At 37.1% G+C, this 23,117-nt stretch overlaps 1 protein-coding gene across 4 annotated transcripts in view; it reads left to right on the top strand.

Moving 5' to 3' along the window:
* The window catches only part of cenpf (centromere protein F), a 106,647-nt gene that overhangs the window by 47,041 nt on the left and 36,489 nt on the right, over positions 1-23,117 (top strand). For all 4 annotated transcript variants that reach the window (XM_043695815.2, XM_087991327.1, XM_087991328.1 and 1 more), the window contains exons 11-14: positions 3,181-3,316; positions 12,001-15,644; positions 16,550-18,859; positions 22,626-22,778. In XM_043695815.2, the coding sequence (XP_043551750.2) occupies positions 3,181-3,316; positions 12,001-15,644; positions 16,550-18,859; positions 22,626-22,778 (6,243 nt within the window). The remainder of the gene's footprint in view (positions 1-3,180; positions 3,317-12,000; positions 15,645-16,549; positions 18,860-22,625; positions 22,779-23,117) is intronic.

Here is a 23,117-nt window from a genome sequence, read left to right as displayed (position 1 = left end):
TGCTGCCAGACCTGCTGAGATTCTCCAGTCGTCTCATTTTTTGTGTCAGATTTCTAGCATTTGCTTTCTTATAGTTTTACCTCAATGCCTAGGCAGCTACAGGGGTAGGCAGAAAAGGAGAGATACTGCACAAGAGACTAAGTCAGGAACAGAGCATTTGGTTGTGCAAGTGGGGGAGTTGTCAGGCTTGGAGGTTGTGAAGAAATGAAGAGATAATTCTATATAAGGTTAACATTTAAAATTTTGAGTAACGATAGGGCGAGAGAACTAATGTAAGGTATGGAGGGCCGGGGTAATTGATGCAAAATGCTGCATTTTGGATGAGCCAAAACTTCAAAGTGAAGAATAGGTATCTTATAAGAGTAGAGTCATAGATCATATAGCATGGATACAGATCCTTTAGTCCAACCAGTCCACACTGACCATGTTCCCAAAAAAACTAGTCCCACCTGCCTGCTCTTGGCCCATATCTCACCAAACCTTTATTATTCATGAACTTATTCAAATGTCTTTTAAATGTTGTAACTGTACATACATTCAGCACATTCTCTGGCAGTTTCGCACACTCATTACTCTGTCTAAAAAAAAAATTGTTGCTTATGTCATTTTTAAATCTTTCTCCTCTCACCTTAAAAATATGCCTCCTAGTTTTGATCTCCCCACCCTATCATTGACCTTATCTGGGCACCTGATGATTTCATAGAAACTGGGTGCAGGAGTAGGCCATTTGGCCTTTGAGCCTAAACTAGCATTCAATATGATCATGCAATTTCAGTATCACATTCCTACTTTTCCCCATACTCCTTGAACCCTTTAGGAACACATCCAGCTCCCTCTTAAATATATCTAACAAATTGGCCCCAACAGATTTCTGTGGTAGAGAATTCTATTGGTTCACAACTCTGTGAATGAAGAAATTCTTCCTCATCTCCATCCTGAATGGCTTACTCTATTCTTAAACTGTGACCCGTGGTTCTGAACTTCCCCAACATCAGGAACATTCTCCCTGCATCTAACCTGTCCAGTCCCATCAGGATTTAATATATTTCTATCAGATCCCCTCTCATTCTTCTACATTCCAACAAATACAAGGCCTGTTGATCTAATCTTTCTTCATATTTCAATCCTGCCATCCTGGGAATCAGTCTGATGAAGCTTCACTGGACTTCCTCAATAGCAAGAATGTCTTTCCTAAGAATAGAAGATCAAACCTGCACACAATTCCCAATGTGTGGCCTCAATCCTGTATAACTGCAGCAAGACATCCCTACTGCTATATCCAAATCCTCTTGCTATGAAGGCCACCATGCTATTAGCCTTTCTCTCTGCCTACTGCATTTGCAAGCCAACCTTCAGCGACTGTTGCACCGTGACAACCAAGACTTCTTGCATCTTGCCTTTCTCTAAACCCCACCATTCAAGTAATCTGCTTTCCGATTTTTCTGACTGAAATAGCTAACCTCACATTTATCCACATTATATAACTACTTGCCCACTCAGCCAGCGTGTCCAAGTCACCCTGCAGCCTCTTAACATCCTCCTTAAGCATACACTGCCACTTAGCTTAGTGTCATCTGCAAATTTGGAGATATTGAATTCAATTCCTTCGTCCAAATCATTCAAGTATATTGTGAAGAGCTAGGGTCCTAGACCGAACCCTGCAATATTCCATTCGTCACTGACTGCCACTCTAACTCTCTGCTTCCTGTCTGCCAACCAGTTCATTATCCATGTCCAAACGTTACCTCAGATGCTATGACCATTCATTTTTCTGACTGACCTCTTGTGTGGAACCTTGTCAAAAACATTTCGAAAGTCTGGATACTCAAAACTTACTGATTTACCCATGTCCACTCTACTGGTCACATCCTCAAAAATGATTTATCAAGCATGATTTCCCTTTAGTGAATCCATGCTCATTTGGAGCTTTTCTGTCACCAAATGCTCAGTTATTACATCCTTCATAATTGACTCCAGAATTTTCCCCACCATTGATATCAGGCTAACCAGCCAATAATTCCCTGTTTTCTCTCTTCCTCCTTTTTTAAAATGTGGGGTTACATTAGCTACCCTCTAGTCCATTGGAACTCTTCCAGAGTCTATAGAATGCTGGAAAATGGTCACCAATGTGTCTGCTATTTCTAGGTTCACTTCCTTAAGTACTCTAGGATGGAGAGCATCAGGCTTTGGGGACTTATCAGGTTTTAATCCCTTCAGTTTCCCCAAAGCATTTCCTGACTAATAAGGATTTCTTTAAGTTCCTCCTTCATACTTGATTTTCTGTCCCCTAGCATTTCTAAAATGTTATTTGTCTCCTCCTTCGTGAAGACAGATCCAAAGTATTTGTTCAACTGGTATGCCATCTCTTTGTTGTCTATTATGAATTCACCTGTTTCTAACAGATTTGCCAGTCTTTTTCACTTAACGTATCTTTCAAAGCTTTTGTAGTCAGTTTTTATGTCTTCTGCGAGCTTACTTTCATATTCTATTGTTCCTCTTCCAAATTAACCCCTTTATCCTCCTCTGCTGAATTTTAAATTTCTCCCAGTCCTCTGATTTGCTCCTTACTCTAGCTTTAACACTATATCCCTGATTTCCCTTATTAGCCATGGTCGAGCTATCTTGCCAGTTTTACTCTTACGCCAGACAGGGATGTACATTTGTTGAAGTTCATCCATGTGTTCTTTAAATGTCTGATATTGCCTATCCACAGTGTCAACCCTTTAAGTATCCTTGGCTAGCTTATCCTAGCCAATGCATGCGTCATAGCATCAAAGTTAGGACCCTAATCTCAGCTTTAATTGTGTCTCTCTTGATCTTACTGAAGAATTCTACCTTATTATGGTCAGTATTCCCCAAAGGATCTTGCACCACAATGTTGCTAATTAATCCTCTCATTGTACAATAACCTTAACAAACCTCAAAAAGGTCACCGAAGAGCATTAGAGTGTTTGAGTTTAGAAATGACCTATTGGTGGTGGTTTGAGTGGCAAATGAATTAGGCATGGTAGAAGCTAGAGGTCTTACTTTTTTTACTTTTATTTCCTTTGGGAGAAACTGAATAGTAACAGTTATCAGTGACCATATTCTTTTACACACTTCACATTTTTAAATTTAGCTATTTATTCACATTATCAATTTAAGTAGAATCAAATTTTGCAAACAATTTTCTAATTACAGAGTATTCAGGAAGAAAGAAACTGCCTGAGCAACAAGCTTAATCAGAATTCTACACAAATTCACCAACTGGAAGATGAATTAAAGAAGACCAAACAGGATTTTAATCGCTCTTGGAATTTTGGGGAAGAGATGAAAAGTAAACTCTTTAACCAATATCTTTATAGAATATGCAAATATTAGCAAAACTGGTTAACTGCTATAATTTCATATAATTGAACCAATTTTTAAAAACAGTTCCTTTAAAATCTGGTGTGTTGTAGGGGATAGATATCACTGGTTTAGCAATCTAAGAAGAAGTGTGCCAAATGAAAATGTGGTAAATGAAAATTATGTTCCCATATGTAAGCAAATAATAAGGGTGGACTACGCTCCTGATCTATAATTTTTACATGAAAAGCCAACTGAGTGCCTTGAACCTGGTTGGCCTCATAATCCTTCTGTCTTTAAGAAGAGTTGGTGAAAAGACAAAGCAGGTAAGGTAATAAAACTTGAGATCAACATATTAGTGAGAACAGATCTTAAATTTGAAGAGCCAGATATAGACTCAATTTAAATGAAGTAAAGAAACAGCAAAAAGGCAGCAAAAGCAGTTAAAGGCTACAAACCAGAAATGACAATGTAGGGCATGGTGTAAGTCAGTTTAAGTGGCGAGGCTGTTGCCGGGCATTGCCACCGGCCTTGAATCAATCTGCCTACTGATCTCTGGCATTGGTTTCTCCTTTTACCAGATTAAATCTGGAGTTGCAATAGTGATATGAGCAAGCAGATAGGCAAACATTCAGGTTGAAGTATTCACCTTTTCCAAACTGGGAATTAAAAAGCAATAGAACTACTTCACTTTTAATTCAAATTTTTGTAAAGGGAAATGAATGCATGACTGTATTGGATAGTGACTAAAATGGATGTGACCAAAATTCTTAGAAAAGCACAAATTTTAAATAATTAGTTTTTAATCAGAGTCGAGAAATTTGGCATTCCCTAAACATAAGTTTAATTTCTCCAGATCACTGGGGATGATTAGCAATAATTATGAAGCTAGTATGACATTAAAAACCTGGTTACACATTGTTTAAGAAGGTTTAACATTTTTCATGGGTTTTTACAGCAAAACTAATTGTGTTAAGTATGGAAATTCCTATTATGATTGCATGGGGTTTAGAGGTCCTTTGGAACCTCTCCACTGCAGCCTATGGGCAAGCGTAGCATCATCGACAATAACAGTCTTTCTCGTGCCTTATTATGCAATTTTACTTTATTCATTCGTGGGATCTGGGCATCACTGGCGAGCCAGCATTTATTGCCAATCCCTCGTTGCCCTGAAGAAGGTGATGGTGACCTGCCTTCTTGAACTGCTGCAGTACATGTGCTGCAGGTTGACCCACCATGCTTTTCGGGACATAATTCCAGGATTTTGTCCCAGGCACAATGGCAATATATATCCAAGTTAGGATGGCATCTCTCTGCTGCCCTGTCTTTCTAGATGGAAGTGGTCATGGATTTGTAAGGTGGTATTCTAAGAATCTTTGGTGAATTTCTGCAGTGAATCTTATAGATAATATACACAGCCGCCATTGAGCATTGGTGGTGATGGTAGTGGATACTTGAAGAAGTCATGCATTGTCCTGGGTGGTGTCAAGCTTCTTGAATGTTGTTGGACTGCATCATGCTTCTGACTTGTGCCTTGTAGAGGGTGGACAGGCTTTAGGGAGTCAGGAGGTGAGTTACTTACCACATTATTCCTAGTGTCTCTTGGTATGATTCCATGGGTATGACTATGTCATGCTGTTGGTTAACTGGTCTGTGAGACAGCGCTCTCATTTATGGCACTCGCTGCCTGATGTTGGTAAGGAGGACTTTGCAGGGTCGATAGGGCTGTTTCTTCCCTTGTCTTTCCTGATGCCACGTGGTCCACTTAGTTTCATTTTTTTTGTTGAGACTTGCAGTCATTGATACAACTGAGTGGTTTGCTCAGCCATTTCAAATGGCAATTGAGAGTCAACCACATTTCCGTGGCTCTGGAATCCAATGTTGGCCATACCTGGTAAGAATTGCCGATTGATAGTAGTGAGCCAGATTGATTTTTCTGACAATCAACGATCATCGGTAGATTCTTAATTCCAGATTTTTAAAAATTGCATTCAAATTCCACCATCTGCTGCAGTGGGATTTTAACTTGGGTCCCCAAAACATTACCTGGGTTTCTGGATTAATACCAGTAATAGTTATGGATGATTTCCCAATCAGTTCAATAAAATATTATTCCAATATCAACTTTAGAATAATACTCAGAACAAGACTTATGGAATTAAGAAAATAATAGTTTTAGGGTTGGTTACAACATAATTATGCGAATTATTTATAAAGAAATAGGAGTAGGAAATTTTGGCCTCATGAGCCTGTTTCCCTCTTCAATATGATCATGATTGATTTGATTATGGCCTCAACATCCATTTTATTCTCTGCTCCCCATATTACTTGATTGCCTTGTAAGTCAAAACTTTAACAAAATCAGCGTGGAATATCTGTAGCGTCAAGGGATTCCAGTGCTTTCTTGATGTAGAAAATTTCAAATGTCTATGATATTTCCAAATCTCATTTGGCTGCTCACCATCACATTCTCAGTGGCAACTAGGCATGGGTTCGCCCAGCCGACAATGCCTACATTCCATGAATGAATAAATGAATATGTTGAAAGAAAAATACTAAAAACATTGGAGAAACTCAGCAGAGCTAGCAGCATCTGTCGAGAGAAAAGAAACAACTAATGTTTCTAGTCCTGTGTCCATCCCCTCCCTGTCAGTTTTATTTAAATGACTAAACTTTTCCCAACGTGCTCTGTATAAATGGTTCTCAACATGACTCATAAGCTGAGGCATGGTGAGGGTGGGAATAGTTAAACATCAACATGAGGTTCCCTTGCCCTTTTTTGACCTTATGCAGTAAAACGTTATTGTGTCAGAAGAAAATATTAGATATTTACCAAGAAATTATTTTCCAACTCGATTCTACGAGGCTGTCCACAGCCAAGCTGTTTGAGGAGAGCTACAATACTGGTATTGACTGGGGCTAATCTGCATGGTCATGTGCGGGGAAAATCGTGTCTCATAAACTTGATTAAATTCTTTAGTGAAGTAACCAAAAAGATTGAGGGCAGAGCAGAGGACGTTATTTACTTAGATTTTAGTAAAGCATTTGATAAGGTTTTGCATGGTAGATTAATTAGTAAATTTGGATCATACACGATTCAGTGTGAGCTTGCCAATTATTACAAAACTGGCTTTGTAGTAGGAGTCAAAGGATGGTTGTCGAGGATTAATTTTTTTGGACTGGAGGCCAGTGACCAGGGGTGTTCCACAGGGATTGATATTGGGTCCACTTTTGTTTGTCATTTATATAAATCACTTGGAGGAGAATAAAGGAGGCATGATAAGTAAATTTTCAGATGACACCAAAATTGGTGGTATAATGGACAGTGAAGAAAGTTGTCTAAGACTATAAAGAGATCTTGATCGATTGGGTCACTGGACTGAAGAGTACAGACGGAGTTTAATTTGGATAAATATGAGATGTTGCACTTTGATAATAAAAAAGATAGGCCCTGGGTAGTGTTGTAGAACAGAGAGGCCTAGGGGTTCAGGTACACAATTCTTTGAAATTTGTGTCACAGGTAGACAGAGTGGTTAAGAAGACATTTAGCACACTTGCCTTCATTGTTCAGACCTTTGAATATAGGAAGTGGGATGTCATGTTGAGGTTAGACGGGATGTAGGTGAGGCCTCTTTTGGAGTATTGTGTGCAATTCTGGTCACTCTGTTAGAGGAAAGAGATTATTAAACTAGAGAGGGTTCAGAAAAGATTTACTAGGATGTTGCTGGATATAGAGGGTTTGAGATATAAGAATAGACTGGAAAGACTGGGACTTTTTCACTGGAGCGTGGGAGATTGAGGGGTGACCTTACTGAGGTTTGTGAAATCATGAGGGGCATAGATAAGGTGAATGACTAGGGTTGTTTACCTAGTGTGGGAGAGTTCAAAACAATTGGGCATATTTTTAACATGAGAGGAGCAATATTTAAAAAAGACATGAGGGGCAAAGTTTTGCACAGAATGGTTCGTGTATGGAATGAACTGCCAGAGAAAGTGTGGATGCAGGTACAGTTACAACATGTAAAAGACGTTTGGATAAGTTCATGAATAGGAAAGGAGGGATATGGACCAAGCGCAGGCAGATGGGGCTCGTTTAGTTTGGTAACATGGTTGGTGTGGACTAGTTGGACTTAAGCGTCTGTTTCCATGATAAGAAATTCAGCCTTGTATCCATCTCAATACAAAAGTCCTTCTTCTGAAATTACTCCCCGTTTAAATTCCCTTACAACGGAAATGTCCTCTCCGTTTCCACACTTGTTAAGCTCCTTCAGAATTTAATAGGTCACCTCATTCTTATAAACTCCAAAAACCATGGACCTAACATGCTCAACTTTTCCATATAACATGATCACTTCATTCTATGTATCAACCTAACAAGTTCTGAATTGTCTCAATGTAAGTTTATTTCTCCTTAAATGCAGGGTGCATACTGGGTTTGATCTCACAATAGTTATGACAACACTTGCCTTCTTTTATACTTCAGTTCCTTTTTCAGTAAAGATCAATATTCTTTTTGTATATCTAATTTGTATTGTACCTGGCTTCATATTTCACTGTCTTATAATCTTAATAGTCTCCTCCTATGATGAAGAGAGAATTTAATTGGGCAAGAGGGAGGTTAAGATTGCAGGTACTTTCCACTCTGGAAACTTGCAAAGCAATCTCCATCAGAGCTCTGCAGACTACAGTAGTTGCTGTTGCCCTCAGGCATTTAATGTGGATGCTTTTCTGGAAAGAGGTGACATGGTGCTGTCCCGCCAATGGGCAAGATTCCCATCAACCCCTCCTACTTCCTGATGTTCTTGCCACTTTTCCATTTGTCTTCGTATTGTCAGTAAATTTAGATTCTGGATATTTATCTTCGAAATGTCCTGTTTTACCATTTATCTAAACTATATTTTCTAATGGTTGGCCAATCCTCGATCCATAGTAATAGATTGCCCCCGCAACACTGAGTTCTTCTTATCAATGTATGCTTTTCATTCAAATTGATAACATCCTTAACTTTCTTATTTAGCTATGAATGGTTTGCCCTTCTCAGATGTTGATTTCTCAGTGAAATACATCTTTGTTGGGAGTAATGAACTGACCTCTTGAAATGCCTACCATTACTTAATCATCTTAAATCTAAACCTATTTTTCCTCATCTACATACACAATCCATCTTTTATACTATGGTGTAATTCATTTATTTAAGTTTCAGCCATGAGTTTCAGACCTAAATTTCTCATCTGAAACTGAACATAAAATTCTATTATAATAGGATCACTCTTGCTCTGAGGAGCCTTTATAAGAATATAAAAATTAGAAGCCCTGTCCACCGAATAATACAATCACAGCTGATCTCATCTTGGCCTAAATTCCACTTTCTTGCCCGCTGTCCATAACCCTTCAATTCTTTACTGATTACCGTTTATCTCCTCCTTAAATTTACTCAATGTCCCAGCATCCTCTATACTCTTGGGCAATGAATTCCACAACATCACTGCCCTTTGAAAGAAGTAATTTTTCCTCCTCTCTTTTAATTTTGCTCCCCATATATACTGAAACAATGATCTCTCATTCTAGATTGCCCCATGTAAGGAAACATCTTATCTATGTTTACTTTATCAATACTGTTTAACATCTTGTGTATCTCAATTAGATCTCTTCTTATTCTTTTAAACTCCAAAGAATACACCTAAACTGCTCAATCTTTCTTCTTAAGAATCCCTCATCTGTGGAATCAATCTGGTGAACTTCCTCTGAACTGCCTCTAGTACAGCTATGTCTCTTCTCAAGGAGACCAAAATTGTATGCAAATCTCAAGGTGCGGTTTCACTAATTCCATATACAGTTGCAGCAATACTTCTCTACTCTTATATTTTCCTTTAGCAATAAATGCTAAAATTCCATTTACCTTGTTTATTACCTGCTGTACCTGCAGGTGATTTTCTGTGATTTATGCATGTGGGCACCCAGATCCCTCTGCACTGAAGCACTCTGATCTTTGTCTCCACTTGGATAATAAGTTGTTTTTCTATTCCTCTGATCAAAATGATCACACACATCCATATTAAACCTATCTGCCAAATTTTGGTCCCTATACCTAACCTATCCATATTCATTTGTAAATTTCTTAATTGCAATCTAATTTCCCACTAATTTTTAGTGTTATCTGCAATTTTTTTCTACAATACTTTGTATCCCTGAATTCTAGTCATGAATGTAGATTGTAAGTAGTTGGGGCTCAAACACCAAACCGTATGGCACCCCAATAATTAAATCTTGCTGATCAGAAAAAACCCAATTTATCCTGCCTCTCTGCTTTCTGATGACTACTGAATCCTCTATCCAAGTGAATAAATTATCCAAGCCCTTGTGATCCTATCTTGTGTAGTATTTTTTGTGGGGTATCTTATCAAATGCCTTCTGACAGTCCAAAATACCACATCACCAGCATCCCCATTATGCACCTTGCTTGTTACATGTTCAACGAACTCGAGCAAATTAGTCAAACATAATTTACCCTTCATAAAACCATGCTAACTCTGATGGATTGTGTTTTGACTTTCCAAATGTCTTTGTTATTACTGTCTTAATAATGGAATCTAACAATTTCTTGATAACACAAGTTAAACTAACTAGTCTATAGTTCCCACTTTCTGCCTCCCCCTCCCTCTTTGAATAAAGATGTTATTTTCGCATTTTTCAATTTCAGTGGGACATGTCCTGTATCCAGGGAATTTTGGAATATTGTAACTGGTGAATTCACTATCTCTGTTACTTTTTTTTGTTGATCTTCAAAGTTTCACAGTCCTCCAGCCTATCATTGGCCTTAGTTTTATGAATATTTAAGTTCCTTGCTTTGTCATGGAGTGTGGGAGTGTCATGGATGTTTCTTTGCTCCCCCCCCCCCCCCCCCCACACACACACACACACACACACACACACACACACACAATCTATCTTCCTTTCTGGAGTATATTTTGGGAGCAATTGAATATCTCCTTAAACATCTGACACAGCTTATCAACTATCTTACCATATGGTCTTTCTGCCCAATCTATTTGAAGCTAATCTTTCCTCATGCCTATGTGATTGCCTTTGTTTAACTCAAAAATACTAATGTGGGGCTCCAGTTACTTGCTGTTCAGGTGAATTTGAAATCATAGTGTGGTACGATACTTCTTCACTAGAGAATCCTTTACAATGAGAAATTAATCCCACCTCATTATATATTACCAAATCCAAAAAAAAAGTGCTTCCAGGTTGGTTCTAAAACACATTGCTCCAGGAAACAATTTCTCGTACATTGAGTTAACACTCCTTCGTGGCTACTTCTATCAATTTAATTCATCCAGTCTGTGTGCATATTAAAATCACCCATCATGATTGATGAATATTTCTTATAAGCCCCCAGGATTTCCTGGTTTATACAATGTCTCACTGTGCAACTACTTTTGGTGGACCTACAGATTACTTCCACCAGGAACTTCTTTCCCTTGCAGTTTCTTATCTCTACCCAGACAGACTCCAGGTCTTTACCTTGAATGATGGTATCATTTTGCATTACAGTACTGATGTCATCCTTTCCTAACAAAGCTACACTATCTCCTTTTCCTTCCTGCCTGTCCTTCTGAAATACTGAGTACCCTTGGACATTCAATTCCAAAATGTGGCCTCCTTGCAATCACATCTCTGTAATTGTCACCAAATCATACTCATTTGTCTCTATTTGTGATGTTAAGTCATTAATTTTATTCCAAATTCCAAATAAGTCTTGCATTCAGGTACAAAGCCTCTCAGTCTGTTCTTTTACCAAATTTCCCAGCTCTTATATGATTATTACTTTGGATCAATGAATCTCATATGTAAAGTAATTTGTTCTGTGGCTTCTAAATGGGGGATTATGTGTAGAATGGAGGGATTTGGGTTAGATCAGGGAGTGTGTGTGAGGTAAGTTATAGCCCCTGTCAAATAGTTGTTCATGAGTTAGACCATGCATTAAATATTCAAACTTTTTCTGAGTAATTTGTTTACTTACTTTCATTGGAACATGCTGAACTCTTAATTCAAATGAAGATTTTCAGAGAGATCCAGCTGTAGATAAATTGTCCAGCAGAAAACTTGACATCCTCTGCAATTCCCTTTGGGGTGTGCTACGAAAAGGATTCTTGAAGGTTCCTATGTACAACTTGTTCAAAAATAGTGCCATCATTGTGTATTTGCTGGGAAAGTGCAAAGGGTGAGCCTTCTCAAATGGAAACCCATACTTGCCTCATTCACAGTCACATACTCCTCCCTTACTTTGAACTAAACCTCTCCGTTCCTGAAACATCAGTGTCCAAAGCTTGGACTATTGTTCATTGTCTCTCAGTCAAAGTTCCTCAAACTACAGAAACTTAATGATTGTTGTGGGTCAGACTAGTGTCATCAGCCCCACGTTCCTGCAAGTTAAGTACTTTGTAGAAGCTATACTCTGGTGAACTAATTCGTGTTTGTAAATTAAACATATTTACAACTTTAATCGTAACACGCAGAGGAAGTCCTCCTCCTTCACAAATGTGGTAGACATAATATTTTGAATATTAATTAACTATTGGAAGCCCATTGTCACTTCTCTTTTTGTTGAGTATTGATTTGTGGACAAAGTTATTGCTTTTGATATTTACATGCCTGTTATCTTTTTAGGTAAGAACAGTGCTCAAGAAGCTGAGATAAAAAGTCTACAACACAATTTAGATGAACAAAGCAAGTCAATGTGTATAAATATGGAAAAGTTGAAACAGGCACTTGATTCTGCTTGTAAGGGTATGAAAGAGAAAGAAAAAAGCATGGAACAGCTAAATATCAAAGTTCAAAAAATGGCAAATGAAATTGAAGAACTAGAAAAAAATATACATCTAAAAGAAAAGGCATTTCAAGAACTAAAAGAGGAAAGTAATTCCCTGGCTCAGTGGAAGATGGAAAATATGCATGTTATGAATGTTTTTCAATGTGAAAAGGAGGTGATGAATAACAAAATTAAAGAATTAGAACATAATCTCGAAATGAGTTTGAAAAAAAATCAAGAACATGAGCAGAATCTCGAAGTTCATCAGCACAAAAGTGAAAAGCAAGCAGAAAAACTTAGGTCAGTTGAGGATGAAAAAGAGAATTTGCAATGCCAGACTGATGATCTCAAGCAAATTCTAGACAGCAAAACTTCTGAGTTAGAAACACAAAGGCAATCTTTTGAAGAATTCATGAAAGAAGCAAAGCAGCAAGAGCAAAAGAATGGAAAGGAAATAGAAAACCTGAACTTGAGCATTTCTGAGCTCACAGCACAGATAGCTGAACTGGAGAAAAATTTGCAACAAGAAACAAGCAAAGTTATGAAACTTGAAGAGTCTCAGTGTGCATTGATTGCTGATTATGAAAATGTCAGTAATCTGCTGAAGTCAAAAGAGTGCTTAATTGAACTTAAAGAAACAGAAATTTTGAGTTTGAAGGACAACATTTTGCAAACCACAAATAATCTTGAAGGAAAGCTAGCTAAAGTTGAAGCAGAGAAAACGCATGTAATGCAGGAGTATGAAAAGGTTTTACTTGACAAACTTGAAATTGAAAATATAAACTTAACATTAGAAATTTACCAACATGATATTTCCATCCTCAAGGAGCAGATTACTTCTCAAGAATCTTTACTGAATCTTGAGAAACAACAACGATCTGAGGTTGACAAAAAATGTGAAGCTCTATTAAAACAGAGAGAAGAACTTGAAGAAAAAATTGAGGAGAGGGAAAAGGAATATGTTGATTTGCAAACAGAAATGGAACAAGAAATTCATCAGCTGAAACTGCAACATGATGGAGTATTGCAAGCTACTTTAGATGAGAAAAATAAATCTATTGAAAATATTGCACAAGAACTTGAGACCAGTGCAAGTAATTTGAAATGTATGCAGGTAGCCAATGAAGAGTTAGAAGCAAAGCTGGAAGCTTGTCTTTTGTCTGAGAAGTGCATTCAGGAAAAAGAGGAGTTAATTAGTTTGAAGGAAAAAGAACTCATACAGCTCTCTAAGAAGAATGAAGAACTAAAAAATTCCAACAATTCTTTGATGCAGGAAAATTTAGAGTTGAACAAAGTGAATTCTAGTTTCGCTGATGAAATGAAAAGAAATGAAACAATATTACAAGAACTGACTAAAAAATATGAAGAAGAAGCTGTTACTAAAGAAAATACACTCAAAGATCTTAAAACTCTATATGAAGAACTAAGTGCAAATCAAAGATTACTGCAGAACACAGTCGCAGAGAAAGAAAGTGACACTAAGAAATTGCTAGAGAAGATAATTGAGAAGGAAACTAGGGAAGCTGAGTTAATGCAACAGTATGCTGCTTTAGAAGAAGAATTAAAACATCTTCGTGAAAAATGCAATGCTTTAGAAGAAAACAAAGACTTTTTGGAAATGCAGTTGCATGAGAGATCACAAGAATTATTGATGAGAAATACAGAAGCTGAGGACCTGCAAAGAAAACATACTGAGCATTCCATGGAATATAATGCCAAAATTCTAGACTATGAGGAAAGGATTAAAACCATGCTTGAAGAAATAGATGGTTTCAAGTTACAGCTGCAGAAGATGGAAGAAATTGATCAATTAAAAAAAGAACTTGTTGAATCACATGCAAGACAAAACAAAATACTGGAAGATCACAATGAATTGCTGCAGGAAAAAGAACAATTAGCGCATCTGATAACAAAGAAAACTGAAAAAGAAACAATTTTTACAACTAAATTAGAAAAGCTTGAAAATGATTTGATAAGAGTGCAGTCTGAAAATGTTAACCACTGTAAGTTGATTACAGAGAAAGATATTATTTCAGAACAATTGAAAGACACGGTCATTACAAAAGAAATTGAACTTCAGAAAATTCAAACTCGACTTCAGCTTCTGCAGATGGACCTTGAAGATAAAGAGGCTTCTTTAGAGTCTTATATTTCTCAAGTAGAACAAATGCAAAGTGAGATTAGTAGTGTGGAGAGTAAGTTTCAGAATAGTGAGGGGAATAGGATTCTTCTAGAGAAGGAATTAAGTTCAATGCAGACAGAGATGGAAAATATGCATTTGAAATTAAATGAAAGCAAGAACCAAGAATCAGCTTTGCTGGAACAAATAACACTGCAGAGGCAAACAACTGAAGAGCTGCAAAGTGAATTTGATAAACAAAAAATGGATCTTGATTATCTCCATTCCTTGCAAATCCAGCTTGCTGAAAACCAAGAATCAGAAAGGCAATGCAATCTGAAAGACGAGGAGATAAAGGAACTTCAAAAGAAGCTGTGTCAGACTGAAATTCGTATCAGTGATTTAATGAGTCAAAATAGTGATATTGCATCAAAAATGACTTCTCAACAACAGGAGCTAAAAGCACAAATGCAAATTACTTTGAGTAATATGGAGGTTGCACTGCAACAGAGTGAGGAGCAAAGAGCTCTTCTGCAGAAAGACTTCAGTAAGGTGCAGTCTGAATTATCAGCTATGAACTTGTATGTCTTTGAAAGCAAACGTCATAATGAATCTTTGATGGAAGAGATAACTCTACAAAGGAAAACTAATGAGGATCTAAAGAACGAACTTGAAAAAAGTAAAGAACAGGAAACACATCTCACCTCAATGGTGTCTGAGTTACAGTCTCTTATTGCAGCTTTGGAAACTGAAAAAGCATTGCTGTTGAGTAAAGTAGATTTAACAAACAATAGTGCTGATCTTGATACTCAAGAGTGCAAAGTCGTAAAAGAAGTAATGATTGCATCCCTGGAATGTAGGCATCAAAACATTTCAGAAGAGAAAGAGGTGGCTGACATTATTGAGAATCATTCATCAGATAAAATGAAAACCCTTTTGAATGCAATTGAAAATTCACCCAACTCTATTGTAAGTGACCAAACAACCTTTTCTGTTGAAGATGATCACCTGAAAATGAAACCTGTGGAACTGGAACCTTGTTCTGACTCTTCTGACCAGTCTATTACATTACTTAGAGAACAACTTCAAAAACAGAAAGAGGCTGCAGATCAAGAAACCTGGGAACTGCATCAAACCTTAACTGCAACAAAGCAAGAACTTGAATTTCTGAAAAAAAAACACTCATCTGAAATTGAAGAATGGCAGTTGAAGTTGACCAATCTAACAACTGAGATGGAAATAAAGTTGGCTGCACAGAGGCAGCAAACTGAGCAGCTGTCTGCAGAATTAGAAGGTGCGAGAGTTCAGCTTCAATCTCTGGACCTCAGTTCCCAGTCATTGCTGTTTGCTAGCTCTCATTCCAAAGAGAGTACTCCGCATAAGGTGAATAATAAAAATCAATATTAATAGTTATGAAATTTTGAGATATGTAGTAAGTGGTTCATTGGTCTATTATAAATGTCATAGTGTGTGAACTTGTTAAATTAAGTAAATGCTGTAACTCTTGAAAAATATTTTATTGTTCATGGAGGAAATCACAGCAATCTTTGGTTAGATCTCGAATAAGCATTACTAAGCATGTCTTTCCTTGTAGCAGTACCAATCAAATGGCATTCAGAAATAGCAATCATAGCTCTATAAACCTTCTCTCTCAAGAGACCACGGTTAATCAGTCCCATTTGTGGTATTTCTTCTGTCACTCAATCTGAAATCAGTGAATCAGAGCTTGTGAACTGTCTTCAGTATAGTACAGAAAGTGTATCCAACAATCTGAAAATTTCATAGAATATTTTTTATTTTGGCAAGATATTGAATAATTCCATATTTTCTATTCATTCTGCATATCTCTTTAATTGAGAAGAATATATGAGTAATATATACATAATTAACTCATTTTAAAAACTTAGCCTTGGTTTTGAATGGAATTTGAGCATTTTAATCATGTGTACAGTTGCAGAAGTATTACCAGTGTGTATATTTTAGAAGGACATGATTACCTTTCATAGTACCTACCAATCATTGTGGACATCTCAAAATTACTTACTAATATTTTAAAACCAATTGTTTTGTCTAAGATGTAAGAGCATTAAATAAATGGCAGGCATATTTTAGTACTGTGCTTTATATGAGATAATTTACTGTTTTATTTTATGACTTATATGTTGCTACATAATTACGGTATTTCATTTGTATATCAAGTTTGGCATTACATACTTGAAACCAACAATTGACTATATTTTGTTTGTAAGGATTGATATGTTTAAATTATAACTATTTTTGTTTTTCAGTTGAAGCATACTGATTCAAAAGAACGTCAAACAGAGGTAATGATCATCACTGATCAAATGGGATCTGTTACCAGACAAAATGTGTCCCTTGACTCTAATGTTCAAAGGGAGAAACAACCCAGTTTACAATCTGACAAAACAGGAGAAAGTCCTGTATTTACCAGAGACTACACCATCTACTTTAATGATGCTAAGAATGTAAGCAACGACATTGATAATGAACTGAATGAAAGCAACACAGAACAACAGCGCATAGCTGAATCAACACATTTAGATAATGATGAAGTTAGTGTCCCGGTGGAACACCAATCAATCCATGAAACCTTTGTTGGATCTCAGTTACAATTGGACCAGGAGTCTGGCCAAGCTCTTCATCTCCTTCCAAATGATGAAAATAAGAAAATAACTGAAGAACTACTCCATGAGATAGAGAATTTGCATAGCAAGCTAAATACCAGTCAAAAAGAACTATTTAATAAAACCACTGTTTACACTGAGTTAGAAAAGAAAATGCTAATGTTTGAAGAGAAGGAGCTCCAACTATGTAATGAATTGAAGTCTTCTGCTGTTGAAAATCAAAATCTTCGAGACAAAGTAAACAGTTTGGAAGAGGAGCTCAGCAATATTACATTACAGTTGAAAGTGGATAAAGTTAAATTGCCTGATGCAACCAAGATGTTGGAGAGTTCAGAGATGAATAACACAGACAGGAGTGAGCAATTCCTTGAACTAGAAAATGAACTGAAGCGAGCAAAATCAGATAAAGCTAACCTGGAAAAACACATCCTTGAAATGGAAGTTGATCTGGATAAGTTACAAATCAGAAAGCAATTGTTAGAAAAAGAACATGAATCAAGTCAAAGGACCATTTCCATTCAGGCAGAAAAGCTGTCTGAGCTTGAAACCGAAAATAATGAGTTCATTCAGGAGATTAGTACTCTAGCGGAGACAAATAATGAATTGGAGCAAACTAGTAAAAGGCTAAAGGAAAAAGTTCAAGAGCTTGAAGCAGAGAAAATCTACAATTTTAATACAATCCGGGTGCTTGAAGCTGAACTGAAGAAACTAACCAGTCAGCGACAAGCTCTTACCGAACAAATGGAGAAAAATTCAAAGGAAAAGGAAATCATAATCCAGGAAATTGATTGTTTGGAAAACAATTCAGTTTTGGATAGAGAAGGAAAGGAGAAATTAGAACAAGAACTAAATCAGCTGAAGAAGGAAAACATATCCACTCTGGAGCAAATTGAAGCTCTGCAGAGCAAGCTTAATGCAGTAGAGCTTGAAAAGTTGAAACTACTCCAGTCTTTGGAGTTCTCTAAATCAGAAAAAAGTGAAGTTGCAGCGAGGTTAAATTCCACCGAGGCAGAAGTAGCTGAAATGCGGCATGCTATTGAGAAACTTAAAGTGCGCATTGAAGTAGATCATAATAAACATCAACATATGGCTGAAAAACTTAAAATCAGTGAACGAAAAACAGACTCCCTTCAAGACAAGGTTGAAGCACTTGAACGGGAGCTTCAGACCTCCGAAGAAAATATGGAGCAAATGGTGTTAGAAGCTGAAACTGCAAAGGAGCAGGTTGAAATATTAAAGGAAGAGAAGGAAATGATTACTGAAAATACGAAGCGATTGAAAATGGACCTCAATGCCATCAACTCTGAGAAACAAGCTTTAGAGAAGCAACTGCAAGAAAGTCAGGAAAAATTAGAAACTGAATGCTCAAGTTTGGCAAGAAATTCTGAAGCATCTGAAAATGAAAAAGTCAAAATGACTGAAGCCTATGAAAATTCTGTTAGTGAGCTGCAGTCTCACATTAGCCATTTAAATGAAAAGATGAAAATCTGCCAAGAAAAGTTGGAAAAATTGAGAGAAAATGAGAGAAATTACCTCAATCAAAATTCACATTTAGAATGCGAAAATATTCGCTTGACCAACCAACTTTGTAAAGCTGATGAGTTAAATGTGGAGCTACAATCTACAAATACAATACTGAGTAAAGATCTTCAAATAATTCAACATCAGTTGAATATGCATACAGAAGAGAAAGAGAAACTTCAGCAACAGATTATAGATCTGGAGCAATTGAAGCAGAAAAATTCTATGGATTTGAGTAATTTGCATATTGACACGGAGAATTTAAAGAGAGAAATGAACAACTTGCAGACAGCAGCAGTGAAATCTCAGCAAGAAGCACAAGATTTGACATCTAGACTAACAATAATGCAAAACATGAAGGAAAATTCTGAGAAGCAGCTACAAAACGAACTACAGGTTGCACAATTGCAAACTACTACACTTCTTGATCAGGTATAATAATTTCAACAAAATACCTCTAACGTTTTTGGTTTAGATGACTTGCTAATCACAAACAGTAAATCCACTTTAATATTCTTTCCCAAATTCTCTTCAAAATACTTTTGAATTAATGTATCCACTTTAACTTGCTATCTTCACTACATTCTGTCATCAGACTATTGAACCCCAAATTTGACTCAGTGTTAGCATTATGGAGTCATGGAAACACATTCTTCGGAACTATGAAAGTACGGAAACAGACTCTTTGGCCCAACTCATCCATACTAACTAGGTTTCCTAAACCGAACTAGTCCCATTTGCCTGCGTTTGGCCCATATCCCTCGAAATCTTTCCTATCCATGTGCCTGTACAAATGTCTTTGAAGTGCTGTAATTGTACTGGCCTCTACCACTTTCTCTAGCAGCTCATTCCACATATGCACCACCCCCTGTGTTAAAGAGTTGCCCCTCTGGTCCCTTTTACATCTCTCCCCTCTCACCTTAATCCTATCCTGTGTAGTTTATCCTGAAGTAAAGACTTTAGCTAATTGTCTTATCTATGCCTCATGATTTTAAAACTCTTCAATTATGTCACCCCCTCAGCCTCCTACGCTCCAGGAAAAAAAGTTCCAGTCTATCCAGTCTCTCCTTATAACTCAAATTCTCCAGTCTCAGTAAAATTCTGCAAATCGTTTTTGCCCTTTCCAGTTTAATAACATCCTTCCTATTAGCAGTGCAACCACACTTGTACCCAGTACTCCAAATGTAGCCTTACCAATGCCTTGTACAACTGTAACATGACATCCCAACTCCCGTACTCAATACTTTGACTGATGAGAGGGTGATTTGACTTGATTAAGAGGGTGATCAATTAAACAGGACTAGAAATTGGTCATCATAATAAGGCTGTAGACCTTGCAATCTGGGGTACCCCTGCCCATATCATTTAGACACTGGGAAATATACTCTGTACCCCTATGATCATTAATTTATTAGTGTAGTTTTTAAAAGGGGAGAAAGAGAAAGAACACAGGTTAGTGGTGGAAATTTAGAAAGGGCATCTAGGTAGCTGAGTACTTAATGGACAGATTTTCCCCTTGCTAGAAATGATGAGAAGGGGAGATAATTGTTCGCCTGTGCCCTGGAAACTCAACCCCTTCTAGCTACCTCTGTGAGATCAGAAAGAAGGTCCATGGCTAGCTTTCTTTTACTCGCAATTAAGGGCTTCAACATGCTACCTCCATCAGCTGACTTCCTAACTGAGAAATTATGGCAACCTGTTTACTGATTTGCTGGAGGGCCTCCCATTGCCCTAATCTGGGATCAATTGGAGACATGATGGCTGACAAAGGAATGGTTTCTGAAAGCCATTTGCCTTCCCTTGCTCAAAACCCCCTATCTCCATACCCTGCCCCACAAGAAGAAAACAAAATCTATCTTTTTATTGCTGGTCAATAGTGTAAAGGCCTGTGATTGGGTGAGATTCTCACCCTCAATTGTTTTAGTGAGCTGAATGGCAGACACTCTGCGTTACCTCACCAGTTTGGAGTGGCATGTTACTCGCCACTTAACATGTTATCCTACAGTTTAAAAGAAAATGGTAAGTTCCAACCCATGCTGTTACAACCAACTAAAATAATTTTGAGAGATGCATGAGATCATTTGTTATTCCCTGACTATGTGAAAATGGAATCTGCAGTTTGTAACATAGTTTACTTTTTAACCATGAGTGAACATAAAAAATCCAATGCCATTATTGACCTTATGCAAAATAGATCAATACAGTCAATGTTCCCATTTAACTGTTTTGTGAAATATAAAAGAAGTTCATTCATCCTTTTCTTCACCTGTTTTTAAGTCTTAATTTTCTCTATATGACAGGCAAAGATTAAGGAATTAGTTTTATATGTTTTCTAATTTGCTGGTTTTTAGAATGGGAACAGGAATTTATTAGCCCAGATATTTAAATTGTCTGCAAAACTGTTGCCACTTGCCGTCATTGCCTTGTAAGACTGACAGTTGCTTCTGTGTTCCACGTTACAGTTAAATGTGGAAATCAAAAAATGTCTGCTCATTTTTCCCCTACTCCTTCACAGGATACCCTATTAAAGTGGGGCTCTTGTGACACAGTGGTTGTGTCTCAACCTCTGAACCAGGACACCTATGTTCAAGTTCCACCTGCTTTAGAGGGTGTGCAATAACATCTACAAACAGGTTTATTAGGTTAATAATATACTGACTAATAACTGGTCCTGTATATCCTGTTTGCCCTGGAAAACTAATTATATACTGTGAAATGCCATATTTTTTCCATTAGATTAATCCTGTTATTTTTAATACTATCACAAATAATTGGAGTAGCATGCTGGAAATCAAGGCCGATATTCCTGCAGGAATAAAAAATCTTATCAAAATGCCCAAAATTTCTCAAATGACATCTCTTTTTAGACTCAGGTTGACAAAAAGCACAGTCAGGATTCTGTATTTAACAAAAATTACTATTGAAAATAGATTCTAGGTATAGGTGAACAAATATGAACTATGAACTATAACTCTACTGGTAAAAGTCTATTTATCTTTTAAAACTCCGGATACACACTCATTACAGATACACGCAAAATAAATTGGTGTAATGGATGGAGGGAAAGTTTGGGAAGCTGGTTCAATCGTCTCTGTCCACAGGGTTTGCTGAGGCGATCCTTTCGGCTTGCCAGGACATGCCGCTCCATGGTCTCTCTTTTCTATGTACTTTCACTTGCTTGCAGGAAGCACAGATGACTGATTAACAATATATAAAGCTCCTTGTTTATTGCTTAAAAGCAACAGCATACAGCAACTGGTGAAGGAGAATAAACTAGCTTTCCTCAGGTTTTAGATGTATTTTACTGCTCAGAAAAAAGCACCACCTCCCCTGTTGATGGTCCAAAGGATTCTGTATATACTATTAATACCCACAAGCTGTTCAGTCGCCTTGGAGTCAATCGCATAGTTATGGGCAGGCGGAAAGCCTTTGGCATGAATAATTGGTCGCTGCACCGGAGACCAATCAGCTATTAGTTGCTGGCCGAATCTCACTTTGTATACACCTTCTGGTGTCAGTTTGCCTGCAGCTAAACATCCCCATTGGTAAAGCAAACAATGCTATAAACAGTGCTTATGAGTGCTGGTAGCTTACTTTTAAGAAGTACAGCAATCACTTCCACAATCTTTGGTTTTTAAAGCCCCTTTCCCCATTTCAGATCTCAAGCATACATCAAAATAAAACAGGCAGTCTTCATAATATTTTTAAGTTATGATATTTCAGTCTCTGATATGAAGTCCTCTTGGTTTAGCTTCTGTAAAATTGGTGTAAATTAAAAGTTTTTGGATCTTTGTACTTCCTGTTACTTATCTGTGATAACTCTCCAATCTGATTGTCTAAATATTCTGCCCTGGTAATATCGATGTTAGTAGATGCCTAGTGATTTGAAATTTGATCAGTGGTGAAGTTAACCGTTTCACAATGCCACCAGGCAGAAGCAACATAAGAGGTGTTCACAACTAACAGAATGGTCTTGCCAAACCAAAATAACATTTTGGCCATCACTTAAATAAGTGCCATATCAAACAGCATGTCTTCAACAAAATATATCCTTTCTCAACAATTTTAATATTGGTGCAGATCATCCTTTCCAAGTTAACCTTTTGTGTCATTAATATATTATCACTTGGAAATCCAATCAATAATCTTTTTGAAATGCTACAACATTAGTTTAATAATGAACCAACGTGTCTTGTAGGTTCATGATCTTACAGAGAATAACCGTAAGCTGCAAGATGATTTGTCCGTGGCCAGTGAAAAGGTTCAGAAAATGCAGCAGGAATTTGATGCAGAGAAGAATTTGATCTCAGCACAACTTGAAGAATTCAGGAATCAGACAGAAAGCATTAAGGTTCAGTATAAGAAAAAGTCCAAGAATTTCTCATTTGCCAAAGGTCAAAGTTTTTACGATTTCAATCAGCAAAAAGCTTAAAAGTTCCAAATATATTTTATGTGAAACTATTTAGCTACACTATTGCAGATAGGATGAGAGAAAATTGCTGAAACTCCTATTCTCTTCCAAACTGTCTATAATTAATAATCTTTTGAAAGAAAAGTGCTCATGTTTGTAAACCCCATGTGAGGATAATTTGAGAACCAGCAGCAAACTTTTTGTGTTTAGAGCTATAAGATTGTTTATTTGCAAGTTCATTCTGGCATTTAATACTACAGTGCTCACTCAAAGTCTCAC

The sequence above is a fragment of the Chiloscyllium plagiosum genome, unplaced genomic scaffold, assembly GCF_037043375.1.
Source record: "Chiloscyllium plagiosum isolate Xiang-an unplaced genomic scaffold, Cpla_swu_hap1 HiC_scaffold_10, whole genome shotgun sequence".
Taxonomy (NCBI): domain Eukaryota; kingdom Metazoa; phylum Chordata; class Chondrichthyes; order Orectolobiformes; family Hemiscylliidae; genus Chiloscyllium; species Chiloscyllium plagiosum.
Note: the sequence above shows the minus strand (reverse complement) of the source record. Positions and strands in the feature narration are given on the sequence as shown.